The 18,045-nt window shown below is 39.2% G+C and overlaps 1 protein-coding gene and 1 pseudogene across 1 annotated transcript in view; one reads left to right on the plus strand and one right to left on the minus strand.

Moving 5' to 3' along the window:
• The window catches only part of LOC143666766 (isoamyl acetate-hydrolyzing esterase 1 homolog pseudogene), a 40,794-nt pseudogene extending 25,193 nt beyond the window's left edge, over positions 1–15,601 (minus strand).
• Positions 15,602–15,922: 321 nt separating this feature from the next.
• The window catches only part of BMERB1 (bMERB domain containing 1), a 195,783-nt gene continuing 193,660 nt past the window's right edge, over positions 15,923–18,045 (plus strand). The window contains exon 1 of the mRNA XM_077141649.1: positions 15,923–16,078. Coding sequence (XP_076997764.1) covers positions 15,973–16,078 — 106 coding nt within the window. The 5' untranslated portion in view covers positions 15,923–15,972. The remainder of the gene's footprint in view (positions 16,079–18,045) is intronic.

Genomic DNA, 18,045 nt, shown 5'->3' on the forward strand with positions numbered 1-18,045 from the left:
GTGAAAGCTTCAGGACAGTGCCTGGCACATAGTGGGATCTGTCAGTGTTATTATCTTTCTAATCGAGCTTGATTCTTTTTTTAAAATGTAAAAACAATGAACAAAAAATAAAACATTATTAAAGAAATACAGGGGTAGAACGGTAGCGGAAAAGGGTAAAAATGAAAACAACTAACAGCTTAAAAAGGCACACAATAGAGTGATGTACTTACATTGATCCATCTAAGCAATGCCTTCCCAAAGCCTAAATTTCGAATTAGTCATTCTCAACTCTCACTTTTCACCTGTAATTATCAAAACAATAATCTTCAGATGTCAAATAAAATATAGAAAGGGCCAAAGATTTTCTATCTCAAATATAAAGACATCAAAGCATTGCCTTAAAATACTAATAAAATATTTTTATTGTGTATCAAAGACTGTGAAAATATGATATCAGGTTAACAGTGTTGATGTCAAGACAAATAAAATGTCTTATTCAGGTTTTAAAGCTATAGATGATTCTGACCGAATCTTAAGCGTGATGCGTTCAAGTGAGTTTCAATTATGGTTTTCTTCCATTAATTTTCATTATCTCTTTTTCTCCGGGCTAGGAATTGCTGTGCTAATGCATGGCTCTGAGGTTGAATCTTAAGCTCCACGAAATGATAGGATAAGATCTTATTTATTTTTCTAGGTAAGATGGGATCCCATATTGTATGCAGAGGAGAAATTCTTGAATAGATTTAAGGACAAGGGTAAGGGGAAGTCTGATCTCCTTACCCTCCACTCCTGAGAGAGGCAGAGGAGACCATGACATATTACTTAGCATTTATTTTGTGTACGGACCAAAAATGTATAGCAGACCCCTAATATATGTACTGGAATCTATCCAAATTTTAGCCCATCTCTAAACACAGCTTGTGTATTTTATTAGTCCTGTGGACCAGCAGTAGCTTATGTTTTCACATGATCTGAGGTCCTACAATCCTCTTTTTCCTTGTCAAGACAGTTTATATAACTATCACTTTGTATGTCACCATTCCACTCATTAGCATTCATTCAACAGATATTTAGGCACCAGGAGATATGCTAAGCATTAGGGATACCTAAGATGAATTAAATGCAGACCCTGCTCCCACTTTGCTTAGTGTCTAGTAGACAGACTTAAAAACAGATTATAGCTACCATTTATTGTGTACCCACAAACTACAGAAAAGGCTTGGGCCGGGCCTTTTACATAATGTAATAATTGGCTCATTACACGGTATAGTGAAGAATTCTTGGATGATTCCTCTGGATCCATTTCTTTAACCTCATTTCCAACAGCTCCTAGTTTCTGCTTGGGGATCCTCATGGAAGATGACTCCACAGTTGGCTCAAGGGGTGAGTCACCTGGCCAAGATTAAGCCAATCAGCACATTTCATGCTCTTGGCTACAGTGTCCATGGGATCTGCATTGGTCATGACATTTGCTTAGAAAACTAGGGCAGAGGCACTTTCTCCTTATCTGATTGGAATGTTAATACAGATGTAAGGAAGTGCCACAGCTGTTTCTGCTAACATGAAGGGCACAGAAAGAGGAGGGTATCACCAAAGGATCTTAGAGAAGCCCCAGGGATTTCATAACTTCTGGATCAGATCAACCAATGCCCAAAGCTTACCCTACCACTGGACTTTTCTGTTACTGGAGCTGATAGATTTTCCCTTTACTGTTTAAACCAGCAGGAGTTAAATTATCTTTTATTTAAGGGAATGCATCTTAGAGGATACATGTGGCCTAACAGTAGATATTATCCCTATTTTTATAGTTGAGGAAGTAAAGGGCCTTGTCCTACATCATTGAGCCAACACATGGCAGAGCCAAGATTGGAACTGAAGTTTGGTTGACTCCCAAACCCACACTCTTTCTGTGGTTGTGTTTTGGGCAATTCCAAGATAGTGTGATAAAAGGTACATGAAAGACTATGGTGACACAAAGGACGGAATGATCGACGTGTGTGAATGTTTGAGTGAAGCCTATGAAATTTTCACAAAGGAATTTAGAATTGAAAGACAGTAAGGTTTCAGGTGGTGTGTGTGTGTGTGTGTGTGGCATGGGGATATTCCAGGTGAAGGAATAACACATTCAGAGGCATTTAGTGACTGGCTCATGACATATGGCAAATAAATATCTTCCATTTCATTTTATTTCTGAAAACTTAGCTGTATCAGAGACTCTTTTTTTAAAAATTTATTTGTTAATTAAAAAAATAAGAAACAAAATGAAACATACATAATCAGTAATTCACAATATTATCACCTAGTTGCATATTCATCATTTCTTAGAACATTTGCATTAATTCAGAAAAAGAAACAAAACGACAATAGAAAAAGAAATGAAACAAACACAGGAAAGGAAAAAAAAAAAAAGATTATACCTATCATACCCCTTACCCCTTGCCTTCATTGATCACTAGCATTTCAAACTAAATTTATTTTAACATTTCTTCCCCTATTATTTATTATTATTCCATATGTTCTACTCGTCTGTTGACAAGGTAGATAAAAGGAGCATCAGACACAAGGTTTTCAGTCACATTGTGAAAGCTGTATCATTATTCAATCATCCTCAAGAAACATGGCTACTGGAACACAGCTCTACATTTTCAGGCAGTTCCCTCCAGCCTCTCCATTACATCTTGAATAACAAGATGATATCTACTTGATGTATAAGAATAACCTCCAGGATAACTTCTCGACTCTGTTTGTAATCTCTCAGCCATTGACACTTTGTCTCATTTCCCTCTTCCCTCTTTTGGTCAAGAAGGTTTTCTCAATCCCTTGATGCTAAGTCTCAGCTCATTCTAGGGTTTTTCTCAATCCCTTGATGCTGAGTCTCTGCTCATTCCAAGATCTCTGTCCCACGTTGCCAGGATGTATCAGAGACTCTTAACTGGAAGGGCCCATTATCTCTAAGTGTACTTGAAGAGAAGCAATAAAGTTGCACAGATTAATTTAAACATTGCTCCTTTACGAAGATCAGAGCTGACAGCTCAGTGTGACCATCTCATGCTGCTTGGTCAAAAGGCCTGTCAATTTACTATCTCTTTAGCGCATCCCCGGCTTTTGCTTGTTACTGCCCTTGCTTATTTCAGGTCCTCGTTATTTTTCATGCAGATCCTTGCTGCTCAAAGTGTGCATGGACCAACAACCTTGGCATTGCCTGGGAATATCTAACGATTTTAGACCCCTACTCCAGACCATCTGGATCAGAATCTACATTTTAATACATTAAAATTTGAGAAGCACTGATGTCTTTTACCACTAGAGCCTTCTAACTGATCCCCCGGCTCTGGTTTCCTTTCATCTCCAACCCTGTTCTTCCCAGTGCTACAAAGTGATCATTCAGAAACACTGATCATGCCTCTCGACCCTATTTAAAATCCTTCTGTGGTTCTGGATCATCTCCTGAGGCCTAGGAGGTAGAGATGGCTCCTTTCCATCTAGGCAATCTCATCTCTTGCGCCCTCTTACCTGTATCTACGTTGCACTTAATTGCAACGTAACTCAGTGGTTGAATACATGGACCTTTGTGCCACATTGACTTGGGCTCAAATCCCAGCTCCCACTTTGACTAGTTACTGACTATGGGAATGTCACTTAACCACTTAACCTCATTAACACTATGTCTTTATCTATTAAAAAATGGGGTATAATAAAAGGTATCTCATAGGCCTGTCATCTACACAGAGCCCCTGAGCACAGAGCCTTGCACCGAGTGGGCTTTCATTATAACACCTATTCCATTATTATTGGACTTCCCCAAACTCTTTAGACTCACAAATATGTGCATTTGCCCTTTGTTTAATTAGCTCGTATTCATCCTTCAAAACTTAGCTCAGATATTGTCTCCTCCAGGAAGCCTCATTGAACATCCTCCTCAGCAAGATTTATAGGTCAAAATACAAATTTTCTGACTTGAATGACTGGATGAGATAAAAGTTCACCAACTGTTGTAGGGATAATGAGGAAAGAGATTTTGGAAGGAAGTGTTGAATCTGAAGAGCTTTTGGGACATTTCTTTGGGTGAAGCTGTCCAACAGAGAATTGTTTATACATATTTGGAAATAAATGTATAATTATTCCAGCACCTCTTTACTTATTTTTCTATTTAATTTAGGTAATTTCTTTTCCAGAGAGTACTTGCCCTGCATAGGTATTGATGGAGCATTACTGAGATGAAAGTTGTGTCTGTATGTACATAGTAAATATGGATATGATGCAAGGGTTTTATTCTCTGGATACAGCAGTATTGTGCTTCAGAATATCAGTCCCACGTGCAAGGGAATGATAATGAATATAATGATAATGATGTGAATACAGACACAGCTTAGCATAACCCATAACCTTGGGTTATGATGTGATGAAGCTGCAGTAAGCTCTGATGATTTGAAAGTGAGTGGAACAAAGTTCTAATCTATGGTATATTCATGTAAACCTATGAATTAAAAGTTGGCAGTATTCTCATATACTTCTGATAAATGTGAATTGGCAAGACTTTTCCAGAGGACAGCTTAATAATAAGCATCAAATGTCTTTGAAAATGCACATATCCTTTTATTCAGCAATTTCACTTTTAGGTGAAATTTATCATCAGAAAGTGATAAAGGACACCTACAAAGCTTTAACAGCAAGATTTCTCTTCATAGTTGTGCTATTAATGTCAGAAAGTTAGGAACAACCTGATTGTCCCCCCAAACAAGGAGGTTGGATATATAAATCACTTGGCAGGCAGCTGGAAGCCAATGGAGGTTTTTAATTAGGAGAGTGGCACTGAATTTTTGTTTGTGTGGCGAATGGTCTCCAGTGAGGAAAAACCCAGGAAAGATGGTTTTTACAATAGTAATATCTTTAGGTAAGAGATGATGCAGAATTGAACTAAAGCAAGGCAGTGGGAAGGAAGAGGAATAAATGGACTTGGGAGATATTTCCAAGGTAGACTCAATAGAATTTGTTGACTGTCTGTGTGTGGGAGAATGTGGGATATCAGAGTGAGGTACTGAAGAGGAATCTAAGGTTTTTAGTTTAGGGGAAGCAGGTTTAGAAGGAAACATAATGAGTATGATTCTGCAAATGTTCAGGTTAAAGTCTTAAATCTCTTCTCCTGGGTATCACCATGGTGATTTCTTGAGATGAAACGGCTTTGAGAGGTTATGTTTGGGTGGTAAAGTGCTTGGGCTTTGAGATTGATTGGCTGAGTTTGAATCGTGGTTCTGTCACTTCTTAGGAGGCGATTTTCTCTACCTTTGACATTGTGAATTTAGAGGGGCAAATCTTATAAGTGCCCAGCACACGGTATCCACCCAATAAATGCCACCTTTAAGCAAGAAAGTGTCTTAATAGAAAGAGAATCCTCACATGCTCCAGGGATTTTTTCTTAGGCCCTCTCCTCCTCTATGTGTGCACATCGCCTTGCTTGTCTCGTAATAACTTCATGTCCTGGCATAGCCAAAACACCTGATCCCACTCCATGAGCCCTTCAGGCAGAAGCACGAGATTTCTGCTAACAGATACAGGATTTCAGGTCCTGCTTGAGCATATATTTCCTCAGCTTCTTTTCTTTCTCCCAAGCCTTCTTTAACAGGAACCTACACTGTACTTTCTAAAAGTCTCTTTAACTCTATTTTCTCTTCTAAACTCATTTCCCTCCTTTATCAGTTTTTTTCTAAGAAAGCTGGAAGTGTCCACCAGGCAGGTGGATATACACACCTGGAGCTCAGAGGGACTGGGACTGGAGATAGAGAATGGGGAGCCATTGTGTTGAGACTACAACAAGAGATAAGTTTAACTAGAAAGGGGTGAAGCATGAAAACAGAATGAAATATGACCTCCACCTTATAGCATACAAAGAAAAAGAAAAAAGAAAGAAAGGAAGAAAGAGGTGAAGGATGAGAAGGAAAGAACAAAGGGGAGAACCACAATGGAAAGTTCTTGTGAAGGAGTCCAAGAAGGTAGCAACTGAACAGCAGGAGGGAGAACTTGGAGAAAGTTGTGGAAGCCAGGTGGGGAGGGAGTTTAAAGTAGGGTACGGCCCACGATGTTATACCTTTTTGGAGAGATTAAATAGGATGATTATCAAAACAGAAGCGATTGGAAATGGCAATGAATAGGTCATCAGGGATCTTAGGACAGTTTCAATAGAACAGAATGGAAATGACTCCGACGAGTCACGTGACTAGATGGCAGTTGAGCTAGAATTGTGAATCTAGGCGGTCTCTCTCCAGATTCTAAGTTCTTTATCACTCTGCTCTACACGCAGTATTTTTAACATGCCTGCTAAAATGTTAGCTGTGTGCATTGTGTGTATGTGTTCTGGAAACTAATGATAGAAATGAAACACTAATATTCAGACTCAGGCTCACACGACTAATTCTATGTTCACATCCCTCTAAGCCAGAAAGAAGGTCCACTTATATATTAGTTTATTGCTCCCCACTGCATTTCTTTTATTTTTTTAATTCCCTGGCAGGCACCGGGAAACAAACCCAGATCTCTGGCATGGCAGGCGAGAACTCTGCCTGCCGAGCCATCGTGACCTTTCCACTGTATTTCTTTTAGATGCCTAAGAAACAAATCCAAATTTGTTTTGTGAACGCTATCCCTTTCTAAAACATTGATTATAGGCTTTAGAAACAGAACAAATACATTGTCATTTTGGTGAGAAGAGAGCTGCAGTTAGGGGCTGCCTTTAAATCTGCCTTCCATTTAATTTCCATACAAATTAAAACTGCTTTGCAGACCGATAAAGTGTGGGGTCTGAGACTATGCATAAAGCATGCAACCTGGTCCAATTCTTGACGTTTTAATCCTTCTTTATTTAGGTAGTCTCGTTCACTGCTTCCTTAGACTCCATCTGTAAAATTGCAAGGACAACTGCCAACACTCAGCATAGAAAACCATTAAGATTGGTTACACTGATCTCCCTGGAAAGAATCTATATAACCAGGTATATTATCATTACAAATGTAGTGACTGCATAGAGTAAATATCCTGTGATTTATGCAAGGATGATCTCAATATTCTGATGATTGAACATAACACCTAAGTAAATTTTAACTTCAAGTATGATAAAAATTATAATAATAATCATGATGACATTTATTGAATATTCTGTGCCATGTACTGTGCTGAGCATGTTACATACTTGACCTTATTTTAATTTCCTCAACATTTCTCTGGGGTAAGGATAATTATTAACCCCATTTAAAGGAGAGGAAGGTGAACTTTGCAGAACTTCAGTAGTTTCTTTAAAGTGATACAGTTATTGTTTTAATTTCATGCAAAAGGATGCCTTAACAACGGGAATTTATTAGTTCATGAGTTTGAGGATGAGATGGAAGTCCAAATCAAGGCATCATAAAGGTGATTTCTCCCTAAATACTGTGGTGTTTGTGAGGCTGCCTGCCGGGGATCCGTGGTTCTTGGCTTGTTGCATGACAAGGCACGTGGCAGCGTCTCCTGGTCTCCCTCTTTTCTTCTGAGTTCTGTTGATGTTCAGCTTCTGGCTACTGTTTTTCTCGCTCTTGATTGGAATTTCATTCTTCTTATAAAGGAACCTGATAATAGGATTAAAACCCATTCTAATTGAAGTGAGCCACACCTTAACTGAAATAACCTCATCAAAAGGTCCTACTTACAATGGGTTCACACCCACAGGAATGGATTAAGTTTAAGAACATGTTTTCTAGGGTACATACAGCTCCAAATCACCACAGTTATTAAGCATGAAGTCAGGATTTTCATTCAGGCAACCTGTCTTCAGACCTATGGTCTTAACTTGGGCTTTTCCTTGAGGCACAGATAAATCCTTCTCTGGTTGCTCCTGCTATTCCTGTACCCACAGTCGGTGACTCAGAAGGACTACAAGATTCAACTCCATATTGGTTTGGGTGGACATTTATCTCAAATGGTTAGCAACTTCTTTCCTTGAATTACCTCTGATTTTCCGAGTGTTTTCCAGGAATCAAAGAGAGGCAAACCCAATAAATGAAATGATTTTAGAACAGAAATTTCTGTTAGGAGAAGTTGGGTCTATTAAGAGAAGGGCCCATTTTGGAGCAGTAAAACAAGTTTGAACAATTTGAATGCCTGTGCATGCCCACCTTTCCCCTCTCCCACCATGATTTAAAATAGAAAGGAAAGAGACATCAAGGGAACAAGAAGTTGTCTCTCTGATGTTCTTTTGTGATTACGTCTTGTTCAACTGAAACTTGTACTATCACTGCCAGATATAGAAAAATATAGTCTAGTAACATATTGTCTATTTCCTAGTAGCAAAATGTCAGGTTCGTGTAAAACCACATGATAATGCTGGACCAAGTATTCAGAAGGTAGGTGGGGTGGGGTGGTGGGTGATGAGGTAATTCTCTTAGCCCAATCTTTCTGGTTTGGGCCAAGGCATTGGAGAAACTAGCTGGGAGAGTCTTGGGGTTGTTGCTGTGCTTTTGGAAATTCAAGTCAGTCATAGAACTCCAAATAATCACCATTAACAGACAAGCTGGAGTGAACAGGTGATGCCAGAACCCAGCCAGCACAGGATGGGTTTGCATTGTGTGGCCAGATGCCTGGAATGCCCAGCTGACCAGCTGCATAGCTTTGCCCGAGTTATTTTGTTAGTCTCATGATAATGCGGTGTGATCAAAATGTTTAGACCCATGCAAAGTTTTCTTTGTAACAGCTTTATTGAGATATAATTTTCATGCCACTCACTGATTTAAAGTGTACAATTCGATGGTTTTTAGTATCTTCCCAGAATTGTGTAACCATCACCACAGTCAATTTTAGGACATTTTCATTTGTCTAAAAACAAACATTTTACCTTTTAGCATATATTTGTTTATTCTGGTTATTTCATATAAATGGGATCATGGTACATGTGATCTTTTTTATGACCTGCTCCTTTCATTTAGTGACATGTTTTCAAGATTTATCCATGGTGTAGCATATATCAGTCCTTTGTTCCTTTTTATTGCCAAGTAACATTCCATTGTAAGGATGTACCACATTTTATCTATTCATTAGTTGACGGACATTTGGGTTGTTCCTAATTTTTAGCTATTCAGAGTGCTGCTCTGAATACAAGTTTTGTGTGGACATATGCTTTCATTTCTCTTGGGTAGGGAGATACCTACGAGTGGAAATGACGGGCCATATGGTAACTTTATTAACCTTTTGAGGAACTGACAGACTGTTTTCCAAAGCAGTTGCACAATTTTACATTCTCACCAGCAATGTGTGAGGGTTCAGATTTCTCCACTCAATGTCAATTTAATAGGTTTCCGTTTGTGGCTTGAAGACTTCATTTGGTAACTGCCCAAAGTGTCAGAATGCAGAACCTCAGCTAACACTGTGCTTAGCTCCACTTATGATGATGATGATGATAACGAAAGCAATAATAGCTAATATTATTTGCTATTTGAGGCCTTACTATGTGCAGGCACTGTTGTGCAGTATCTCATTTTATCATCATAGCAGACCTCTGGGGCCAGGTATTGCTATTAGAATTTTCAATGATAGTGAAACTAAACTTAGAGAGATTAAATGATATGTCCAGGGTCCCATGGTTTGTAGATGGCAGAGTCAGGATTCAAACCCAGGTCTCCCTGACTACAAACCCACGTTTTTGAAAACCATGTTATTCTGATAAGCTCAGTGTCATATACATTTGAAATTGTCTGCACGATGGATAAAGTATCAAATTATCGAGATCATGCATGATTTTCCCCTTTAATCATCCCAAATGACAGTTTTACAGTGTCTTGCATTGGCCTCTGCTGTCTTCTCTGTAGTCCTGCAGCATCCTTCCCAAGTCCCTGGCATTCTCAGCAGCAATGAGCCATCCAGCTTGGGTGAGAAGCTGGGGCTGGGGGACAGCCACCTAATAATTCCATGCACATGGTGACTGCAACCAGTTATTGAACCAGAAGATTTATCACCCTAAACTAATGCAAACAGACAGGGTTCTGGGCACTGCTGTGGCAGGGATAGTTTTGTTCTCTAGGATTACAGAATTGTACTACTCAAGTATTTTTAGAAACTGAATTTATTCTTTTTTTGAATTATAAAACAATGTGCTCTGTATAGATAGTTGGAATGTTCTGAATATTAAAAAGGGAAAGATTTTCCCCAAATTTCATCTCTTAGAAACAACTACTGTTAATATTTTGGTGTATTCACTTCTAGTCTTTTTTATTTTCCATGCACTCAAAATATTACTTTTTTTTACTGATTATGAAAGTAATACAGGGCGGCGCAAAGGTAGTTCAGTGGTAGAATGTTTGCCTGCCATGTGGGAGACCTGGGGATTTCCGGACCACGCACCTCCCTCCCCCAACCAAAAAAAGTAATTCCCTTATAGGAAAATTGGAGACTACAAACACATCATTTATAGGTAACTATTAGCATTTTGGCATGTATCGTATCAGCATTTTCTTTTCCTAGATATTGTGTGTACACCTGTGTGTGTTTATCGCTGAGCACATGACAAAGTTGGGATCACAGTATTTTTCTTTATTTTCTACCGTTATCATTCTATGAAAAGCTTAATATGATTGAGATTACAGGGTACAGTTGATCTTAGCCAGAAAATCAAGGACAATAGCCCACAGCCTATATTACAATTTGTGTCCTGTTTTCCCTTTATATTCTGATTAACATTGTGTTATGTTTTTCCCTTGACATTTAAAACTCTTTATAAGTGCCATTTTCCATAAGTGTATAGCCTTACATTGTACAGCATTCCAGAATTTATTTAGCCATTTCTCTTTTAGTAGGATTGTGGGCTTTTTCTCATTTCCCCACAATTTTACCTAAATTGTAAAACAAAACAAAACAAAAAACCTTGCGTGTAAGTATTTTTTAGTGTTTCAAATATGCTAGGGTAGAGTCCTAGAAGCTGAATTACTGGGTCCAGTATATCTGCCTATTTTTTCTTTAAAAAATGATTAAATATTTCAACATACAGAAAAGTACAGAGAATAACATGACAAACATCCCTGAACCCACAAACCATCTTTTATTTTAAGGTCTCTACACTGTTAGTTAATTTTTCTTTTTTATTGAGACATAACTTCCATGCCATAAAGTACATATATCTAAATGTCTCTTCAATTAACTTTTACATATATATGGGTGTGTGGATATATGTGCACACACACTTACACACATGCACACATGGATATATATATCCCAGTGTACCATCAGCCAGATCAAAATAAATGCTCCCACCATTGCAGCAGGTTCTCTTGCATGTCCTGTCCCACTCAATAACCCCCCCTAAAGGTTATTCTGACATCTACCACCATAGATAAGTTTTGCCAATTTTCGAACTCTATATAAATGGAATCGTTCAGTATTCCTCTTCTATGTCTGGCTTCTTTTGCTTAATATTTTATCTATAAGATTCGTTCATTTTGTTGGTAGTCATTTGGTCTTTTCATTGCTGTGTAATATTCCATCATGTGAATAAACCACAATATAGTTATCCATTCTATTGTTGGTGGACATTTGGGTTGTTTCCATTTTGGGTTATTATGAATAAAATTGCTATGACGTTGCTGGACAAAAGCATTTATTTCTCTTGGAATAATACCCAGGGCTGGAATTGCTGTGTAATAGGATACACATATATTTAGTTTTATAGGATATCACCCAACAGTTTTCTAAAGTGGTTGTACTATTTTATACACCTAATAGCAGTGAATGGTTGTTTTGATTTCTTCATATCCTCACCATCACTTGGTAGGGTTAGCTTTTAAAATTTTAGTCACTGTGCTATGAGTAAAATGCCCATCACACATCTGTAAGAAATCTTAACATTTTCGCTTCAGATTTCTTTTAAGAACTATAAAGTTTAGATATCTGCTTGCAAATCTACTGAAAGAATTATGGGTATTTATAATGCTGTTATTGCAACTTTTCTGTAGGTTTGAAATTTTCAAAGTAAAAAGTTTGAGAAAAAATAAATGTAAATTTTAGGTACAGCTGAAATAAACTATTTACCCTTCCCCAATCTTTTTCCTCTGCCTCCCCAGAGGTTGCTATCATCTTGAGTATGTTATTTATACTCATGTATACGCATATAGATTAATGGACAATAATAGCATTATTTTGTAGATTTCAAAAGCTTATGTGTGATATCATACTATACCTATCGTTTCACTAATGACCTTTTTTCCCTCTCATTATGCTTCCAAGAAGTATCCATATTGACTTATGTAGTTCTGGTTTGTATATTGATGTATAGGAGTCTATTATATGAATTTACCACAATATATCAATTTTCCCATCAATGGAGCATAAAAGATGCTCCCAATTTTCTGCAGCTACAAACATTGCTGCATTGAAAGTTCTTGTGCCCATTTCTTTGCATACATGGCAGGAGTTTCTTTGGGGTATATACCTAGAAGTAGAATTACACATCTTCAACTTGATTAGGGAGTGCCAACCTACTCTTAAAAGAAGTTATATCAATTTATTTGCTCATTAGCATGATATGAAGGTTCAGATGAGATGACAGCACATATAATTATTAGACATTTTTGCCTATCTGATGCTATGTCCTTGTTTAAATTTTCATTTCTCTTTTTATTAATGAGATTAAGAATCTTTTCATATTAAACTTTTTCCTCCCTATGAACTATTTTTATCCTTTGCCCATTTTTTTTTTTTACTGGGATGTCATTTTCTTATTAATACGCAGAATTAAAAAGAAACATGTACTTGCTATTAATCCTTTGCCCATTTTTCTACTGGGATTTAATTTTCTTATTAATGTAGAGTTTATTAAAAATATATACTGGATACTAATCTTTTGCCAATATTGTTAATTACAGTATTTCTTCCTGGTTTGTTTTTACTTTGTTTATAGTGAGTTGCATTGAACTGAAATATTCTAATTTTAATGTAGTTAAACTTAGTATTTTTTTGGTAAGGTTCATGTTTTTTGTGTCTCAATTAACATATTTTTCTATTTTAAAGTATGAAGGTATTCTCCCATATCATCTTACAACATTTTCAAATTTTAACTTCTACATGTAGATCTTTGATCCATCTGGAATTTGTGTGTGTGTATGTATGGGTGCATACATGATAGGAAGTATAAGGTTAAAAATCTATACTGCTTTGTAGTGCCTCACTTTGTCATATATCAACTTTCCAAATATGCGTGGATCTATTTGAGGGCTCTCAAGTTTATTCTTATGTCTTAAGCCTTTATAATGGGTTTTGATATCTGACAGTTAAGTTCTTCCTACTCTATTTATATACTTCAACACTGGCTTACCTTTTTCTGGTCCTTTGCTCTTCCTTTTAATTTTTGAATCAGCTTGTCAACATCTTTTAAAACTCCTTTTCTGTATTGAAGTTTCCACTGGAATTGCACTGAGGAGAACTGCCATCTTTATGATACACCCGTGAATATGGTATATCTATATCTCCATTTTCTTCACTTCTTAAAATGTTGCTTAACAAAGCAACATGAAAATAAATAAGTGAATAAATAAATAATTGCTCCAGGAGACATAAAATAATCTTTTTCTCCTCAAAGGTCTTTCTTTGCTATTATGATTATATTTGTATGTTTGATTGATAAAGTTAGTTGTACAAAAATACTACTATTCTTATGTGTTTATTTTATTTCCAAAACCCTGCTCTTATTAATTTTAGTAGCTTATCTGTGAATTTGCTTGCATTTTAATGTAGATGAGTACATTGTCTGAAAAGGAAAGTTTTATTTCTTCTGTTTTAATTCTTATACCATGTTTCTTTTTCAGGTTTAATTAGGATAGAGCCCCTCAGAAGTGGAAATTGTTCACATCCTTTTCTTGTTCCTGACTTAATGGAGGTGTTAGTAGAGCGTCAACAGTAAATACATTTGCCATAGACATTTGATAGTTACTCCCTAGAAGGTTAGAAAGTGTCCGTCTGTTTTTAGTTAGCTAAGAAAAAATATTTAGATACATATGGTCAAGAAATTTTTTACTGCTGCTTTTTATCTACTTTTGGTATCAAGATTATACTATCCTCATAAACAATGTTTATAAAGTAAGCATTAACTATTATTTCATAAAATTCATCCATAAAACTGTCTGGCCTGTTGTCTCTGTGAGAATGAAAATGAAAATAATTTTTTCTATTAAAATTTAATGTTTGAAATGGTTATTGATTTGGTTTCTTATTTCTTAAATACATTTAGATATATTTTTAGAAAATTATCCATTTTAACTCAGTTTAAAACTTAATAAAATTGTAATCTGTTTCCTTTTCCACTCTTCATAGTACTCATGTGTGCCTATTTTGTTTGTTTTTTCCCTCCAAGGAATTAGATTTTGATTTTATTGATATCCCTATTGCTTTTTTTTTTTTTTTTTTTTGCATAGGCAAAAGGCGCTGGTAATCAAACCTGAGTCTCTGGCGTGGCAAGTGAGAATTCTGCCACTGAACCACTATTGCCCGCCTTTTTTGGGGCAGGGGTGGGGTGGGTGGGTGGGTGCATGTTCTGGGAATCCAGCTGGGGTCTCCCACATAGAAGGCCAGCATTCTAACCACTGAACTACCAGTGCACCCCCTATTGCGTTTTGATTTTTCTATTTCATTAGTTTATGCTCTTATTTTCATTATTTCTTTTTTTTTCTTACTTTGCTTAGGTTTCACTGCTATTTTTTTCTCAAGTTACTTGAGTTGAAGGTTTAATCTATTTATTTTTAGTCTTACATTTCTAAATGAGTGCATTTAATGCCATACATTTACTTACATCAAAATTTACAAGTTTGGGTATGTGATACTTTCATTGTTATCCAGGTCTAAATAATTTTTTTTTTTTTTCGCATGGGCAGGCACCAGGAATCAAACCCGGGTCTCTGGCATGGCAGGCGAGAACTCTGCCTGCTGAGCCACCATGGCCCACCCAGTTCTAAATAATTTTTGATTTTCATTGTCATTTCCTTCTCCTCCCATGAGCTGGTTAGAAGCCCATTACTGGTGATAACTTTCTAGAGGCTTTTGTTACCAGTTACTAATCCGTTTTCTTAAAGAACTGGTCATTTTATACTTCACAAACCATGCAGATACCAGAATTGTCCCAGGTAGCATCTTAAAAAAAAAACAACGACAAATAACAAACTAATTTTTATCAATCATGGTTCTGACTTTTACTAAATATTTCGCTCTGTATTTTTAATGCTGCCATGCTTTTCTAGTAAGATATAACTCTGGGTTTTTTGAAAAGTAAAGATCCCACGCTCCACATAGCCGTGAGCACCTGAGTCCAAAATATTTTCATCTCTCTTTCAAGTTCACAGAAACTCACACAGAATCGACACAGGTATTCCCAGACAGGACTGGATTTCACATCCAGTTTCGCATCCAGCTTATACCCACGGATGCAAACGACAGAGGTCATCAAAGAAGCACACTCATTCAAGCACAGAACCCACGGATCCAGGTCCGCACTCACGCTTCTGTACGCACACTCCCCACAAAGATGGATCCATTGCCCACAGGCAGAGACGCGCTCACAAATCCCACTCAATGCCCAGCAGCCCGCTGACAGATAACTAGTCCCCAGCGCCGTCACCCTCATGCAGAGCCTCCACCAGCACGAATCTCTGTGAGGTTCTCCAGGATGATCAGAGGACTTTTCTTGCTCTCTTTGGGATGGTTTTATTTTAGTTGCTTCTGTTGTTGGTCTTAAGAGTTCTCAACCTCCCCTCTTTCTCCCTACCCAGCCCCCAAGCCTTGCCCCCCTAAGTCTTCACTGCGCATGCTCCCTGCATCCCTCCCCCCTCCTGGGTACCAGTCGGCGCTCCCTGGCCCTGCCAGCGGAAGAGATGGAGCCGCGTCACGAGCGCCCGGCCCCTTAAAACGCTGCTGGCTGGAGCCACCTCCCTCCCTGCAGCCCGCGGCGGGGATGGAGTAAAGGGAGGCGCGTCGACCTCCTCGCGCGGATCAGCGATGGAGTTAAAGCCATCCCTGTCCACCCATTTGGAAGCTGAGAAGCCTCTGAGGCGCTATGGGGCGGTGGAGGAGACGGCGTGGAAAGCCGAGGGACTGGGGAGAAGTGAGTACTTGGGCGGGGACACAGTTGGAGAGAGGTGCGCTCGAGCCGGTGGTCGTCGGAGCACGGGGGACAGCGGGAGCAAACCCTAGGAGGCGCCCCCACAGCGGCGCTTTTATCCGGGAGGGGGTGGGGGGTGGGATGCGCAGCACTGCACAGCGACGCGCTGTCCCCGCGAACAAAAGGGGGACCCTTCAGGCTGGGCTTCGCAGGGGAGGCTCAGAAAATCGCTAGTCTTGTTAAGCCGGGAGCCTGGGTCTGTCTTTCCCGCAGCCGAGAGCAGGCTCCTTTCTCCGCCGGAATGAGCTTAGGGGCTCGCGCCGTAGGACCATCCTAGAAAGCGCCCACGTCCCTGGAGAGGGGGGGAGTGTCCGCTGGACTTCCGCTCTGCTTTTCCCCAACGTGAGGTTCAGGGCACACCTGAAATTCCCAGGGTTTCTTTCCCCTCTTCTGAGTCGGGAAGGGTTAGAGGTGGAGGGCGGGAGACTGAGAGGGGGAGGTTAACCCTGTGCGCACCCTTCTTTCTCCCTCGACTCAATTGAAGTCTTGGGTTTGGTTACAATCCTAGAATGCAGTGCTGAAGCAGACCGGTTGTATTTGCCGGTCTGCTCTACAGATTTTCGGTGCCAGCATTTCCCAAACACAAAACGAAGGATTTTTGTTTTTAATTGATAGGACACAACAGTTGAAACTCCTGCCCTCAAAGTGCAGAGGCAGTCGTGGGGCCGTGAGATCACCAGCCCTCCCTGCAAATCCGGCGGGTTTCCCTCTGCCCCTGCCCTTGCATTGCTTGCACGGTGCCTCCGGCCAAGCTGGGAAAGGCTCGCTCGCCCTTCTCAAGGAGCCTGCGGCTTCCTGCCTTGGCTCCAGGTAAATGTGCCCAGCGCTCCTCCTGGGCACCAATCTCAGAGCTGTGTTGAGCCAAAGTATTGTGAATGTGCTTCTTTCCCGTCTCACCTGGAAGAAAACTGTGTGTGCAAGTGTGTGCTTTATTCATACTTGGAATTATGAATTGAGAAATCTTTCCACAATGGCTCAGCTCTATTCTGGTTATGATGGGTTCAAATTGAAATCAAATCAAATCAAATCAAATCAACGTCTTAGTTCTTCACCTGCTGGGATGGAAGAGGTAGGGTTTTCTACCTCTCCTCTTCTTTCCTTTCCTTTCTTTTTTCCTTCCTTCTTTCTTCCTTCTTTCTTCCCTCCCTCCTTCCCTCCTTTCCTTCCTTCCTCCCCCTCCCTCTTCCCTCTTTCTCCCCTTCCTTCCTTCCTTCCTTCCTTCCTTCCTCTCTCTCTCTTGCTTTCACTCTCTCTCACTTTTTCTTTCTCTCCCCATCTCTCCTTCCTTCCTCCTTCTGTTTCTTCTTCTCTTCTACCTCATCTGCATCCTTTTTTTCTTTTCTCCTTCTCCCTCTCCTGGGTCATTTCTCTGTGTTTCAACTTTTTAGGCTTTGGTCCTCTGTCATGACATCTGGGCTGAGAGTCTCTATTTCCTAAAAGCTGAAAATTATGGCTTTTATGGCAGATTACCATTTGCCTACCAGGTCCTGTGCTAAGAACTTTAAATGCGGCATCCCATTTAATCCCCACAACAACCTTCTGAGGTGAGTATATCATGACTTGCCCTGCACAGATGGGGAAACCAGCTTGTTAGGTGATATGACTAAGTGGCAGAGCCAGGATTCAAACCCAGTTTTGTTAGACCACAGAGTCCTGTTTTTAATCATAAAGTTTGATTGCTTTCACATTTTCAGGAATCTTCCTAAAGGTGTTGAGGGAATCCCAGAATATGTTCAGCAGTTTTATGAGTTTGGGGCAGCTCTGTTGCGCTCTGATCGCACAGTGGCCTTAGGACAAGAAAGAATGTGAGGGTCCATGTTGAGTATAAGCTGTATCTGAGTATGTCGTGGATTCAAATCCTGTCTTTGTCCTTTATTAGCTGGGTGATTTTAGGCACATTTCTAAGCCTC

This window comes from Tamandua tetradactyla, chromosome 23 (genome assembly GCF_023851605.1).
Source record: "Tamandua tetradactyla isolate mTamTet1 chromosome 23, mTamTet1.pri, whole genome shotgun sequence".
Lineage (NCBI taxonomy): Eukaryota > Metazoa > Chordata > Mammalia > Pilosa > Myrmecophagidae > Tamandua > Tamandua tetradactyla.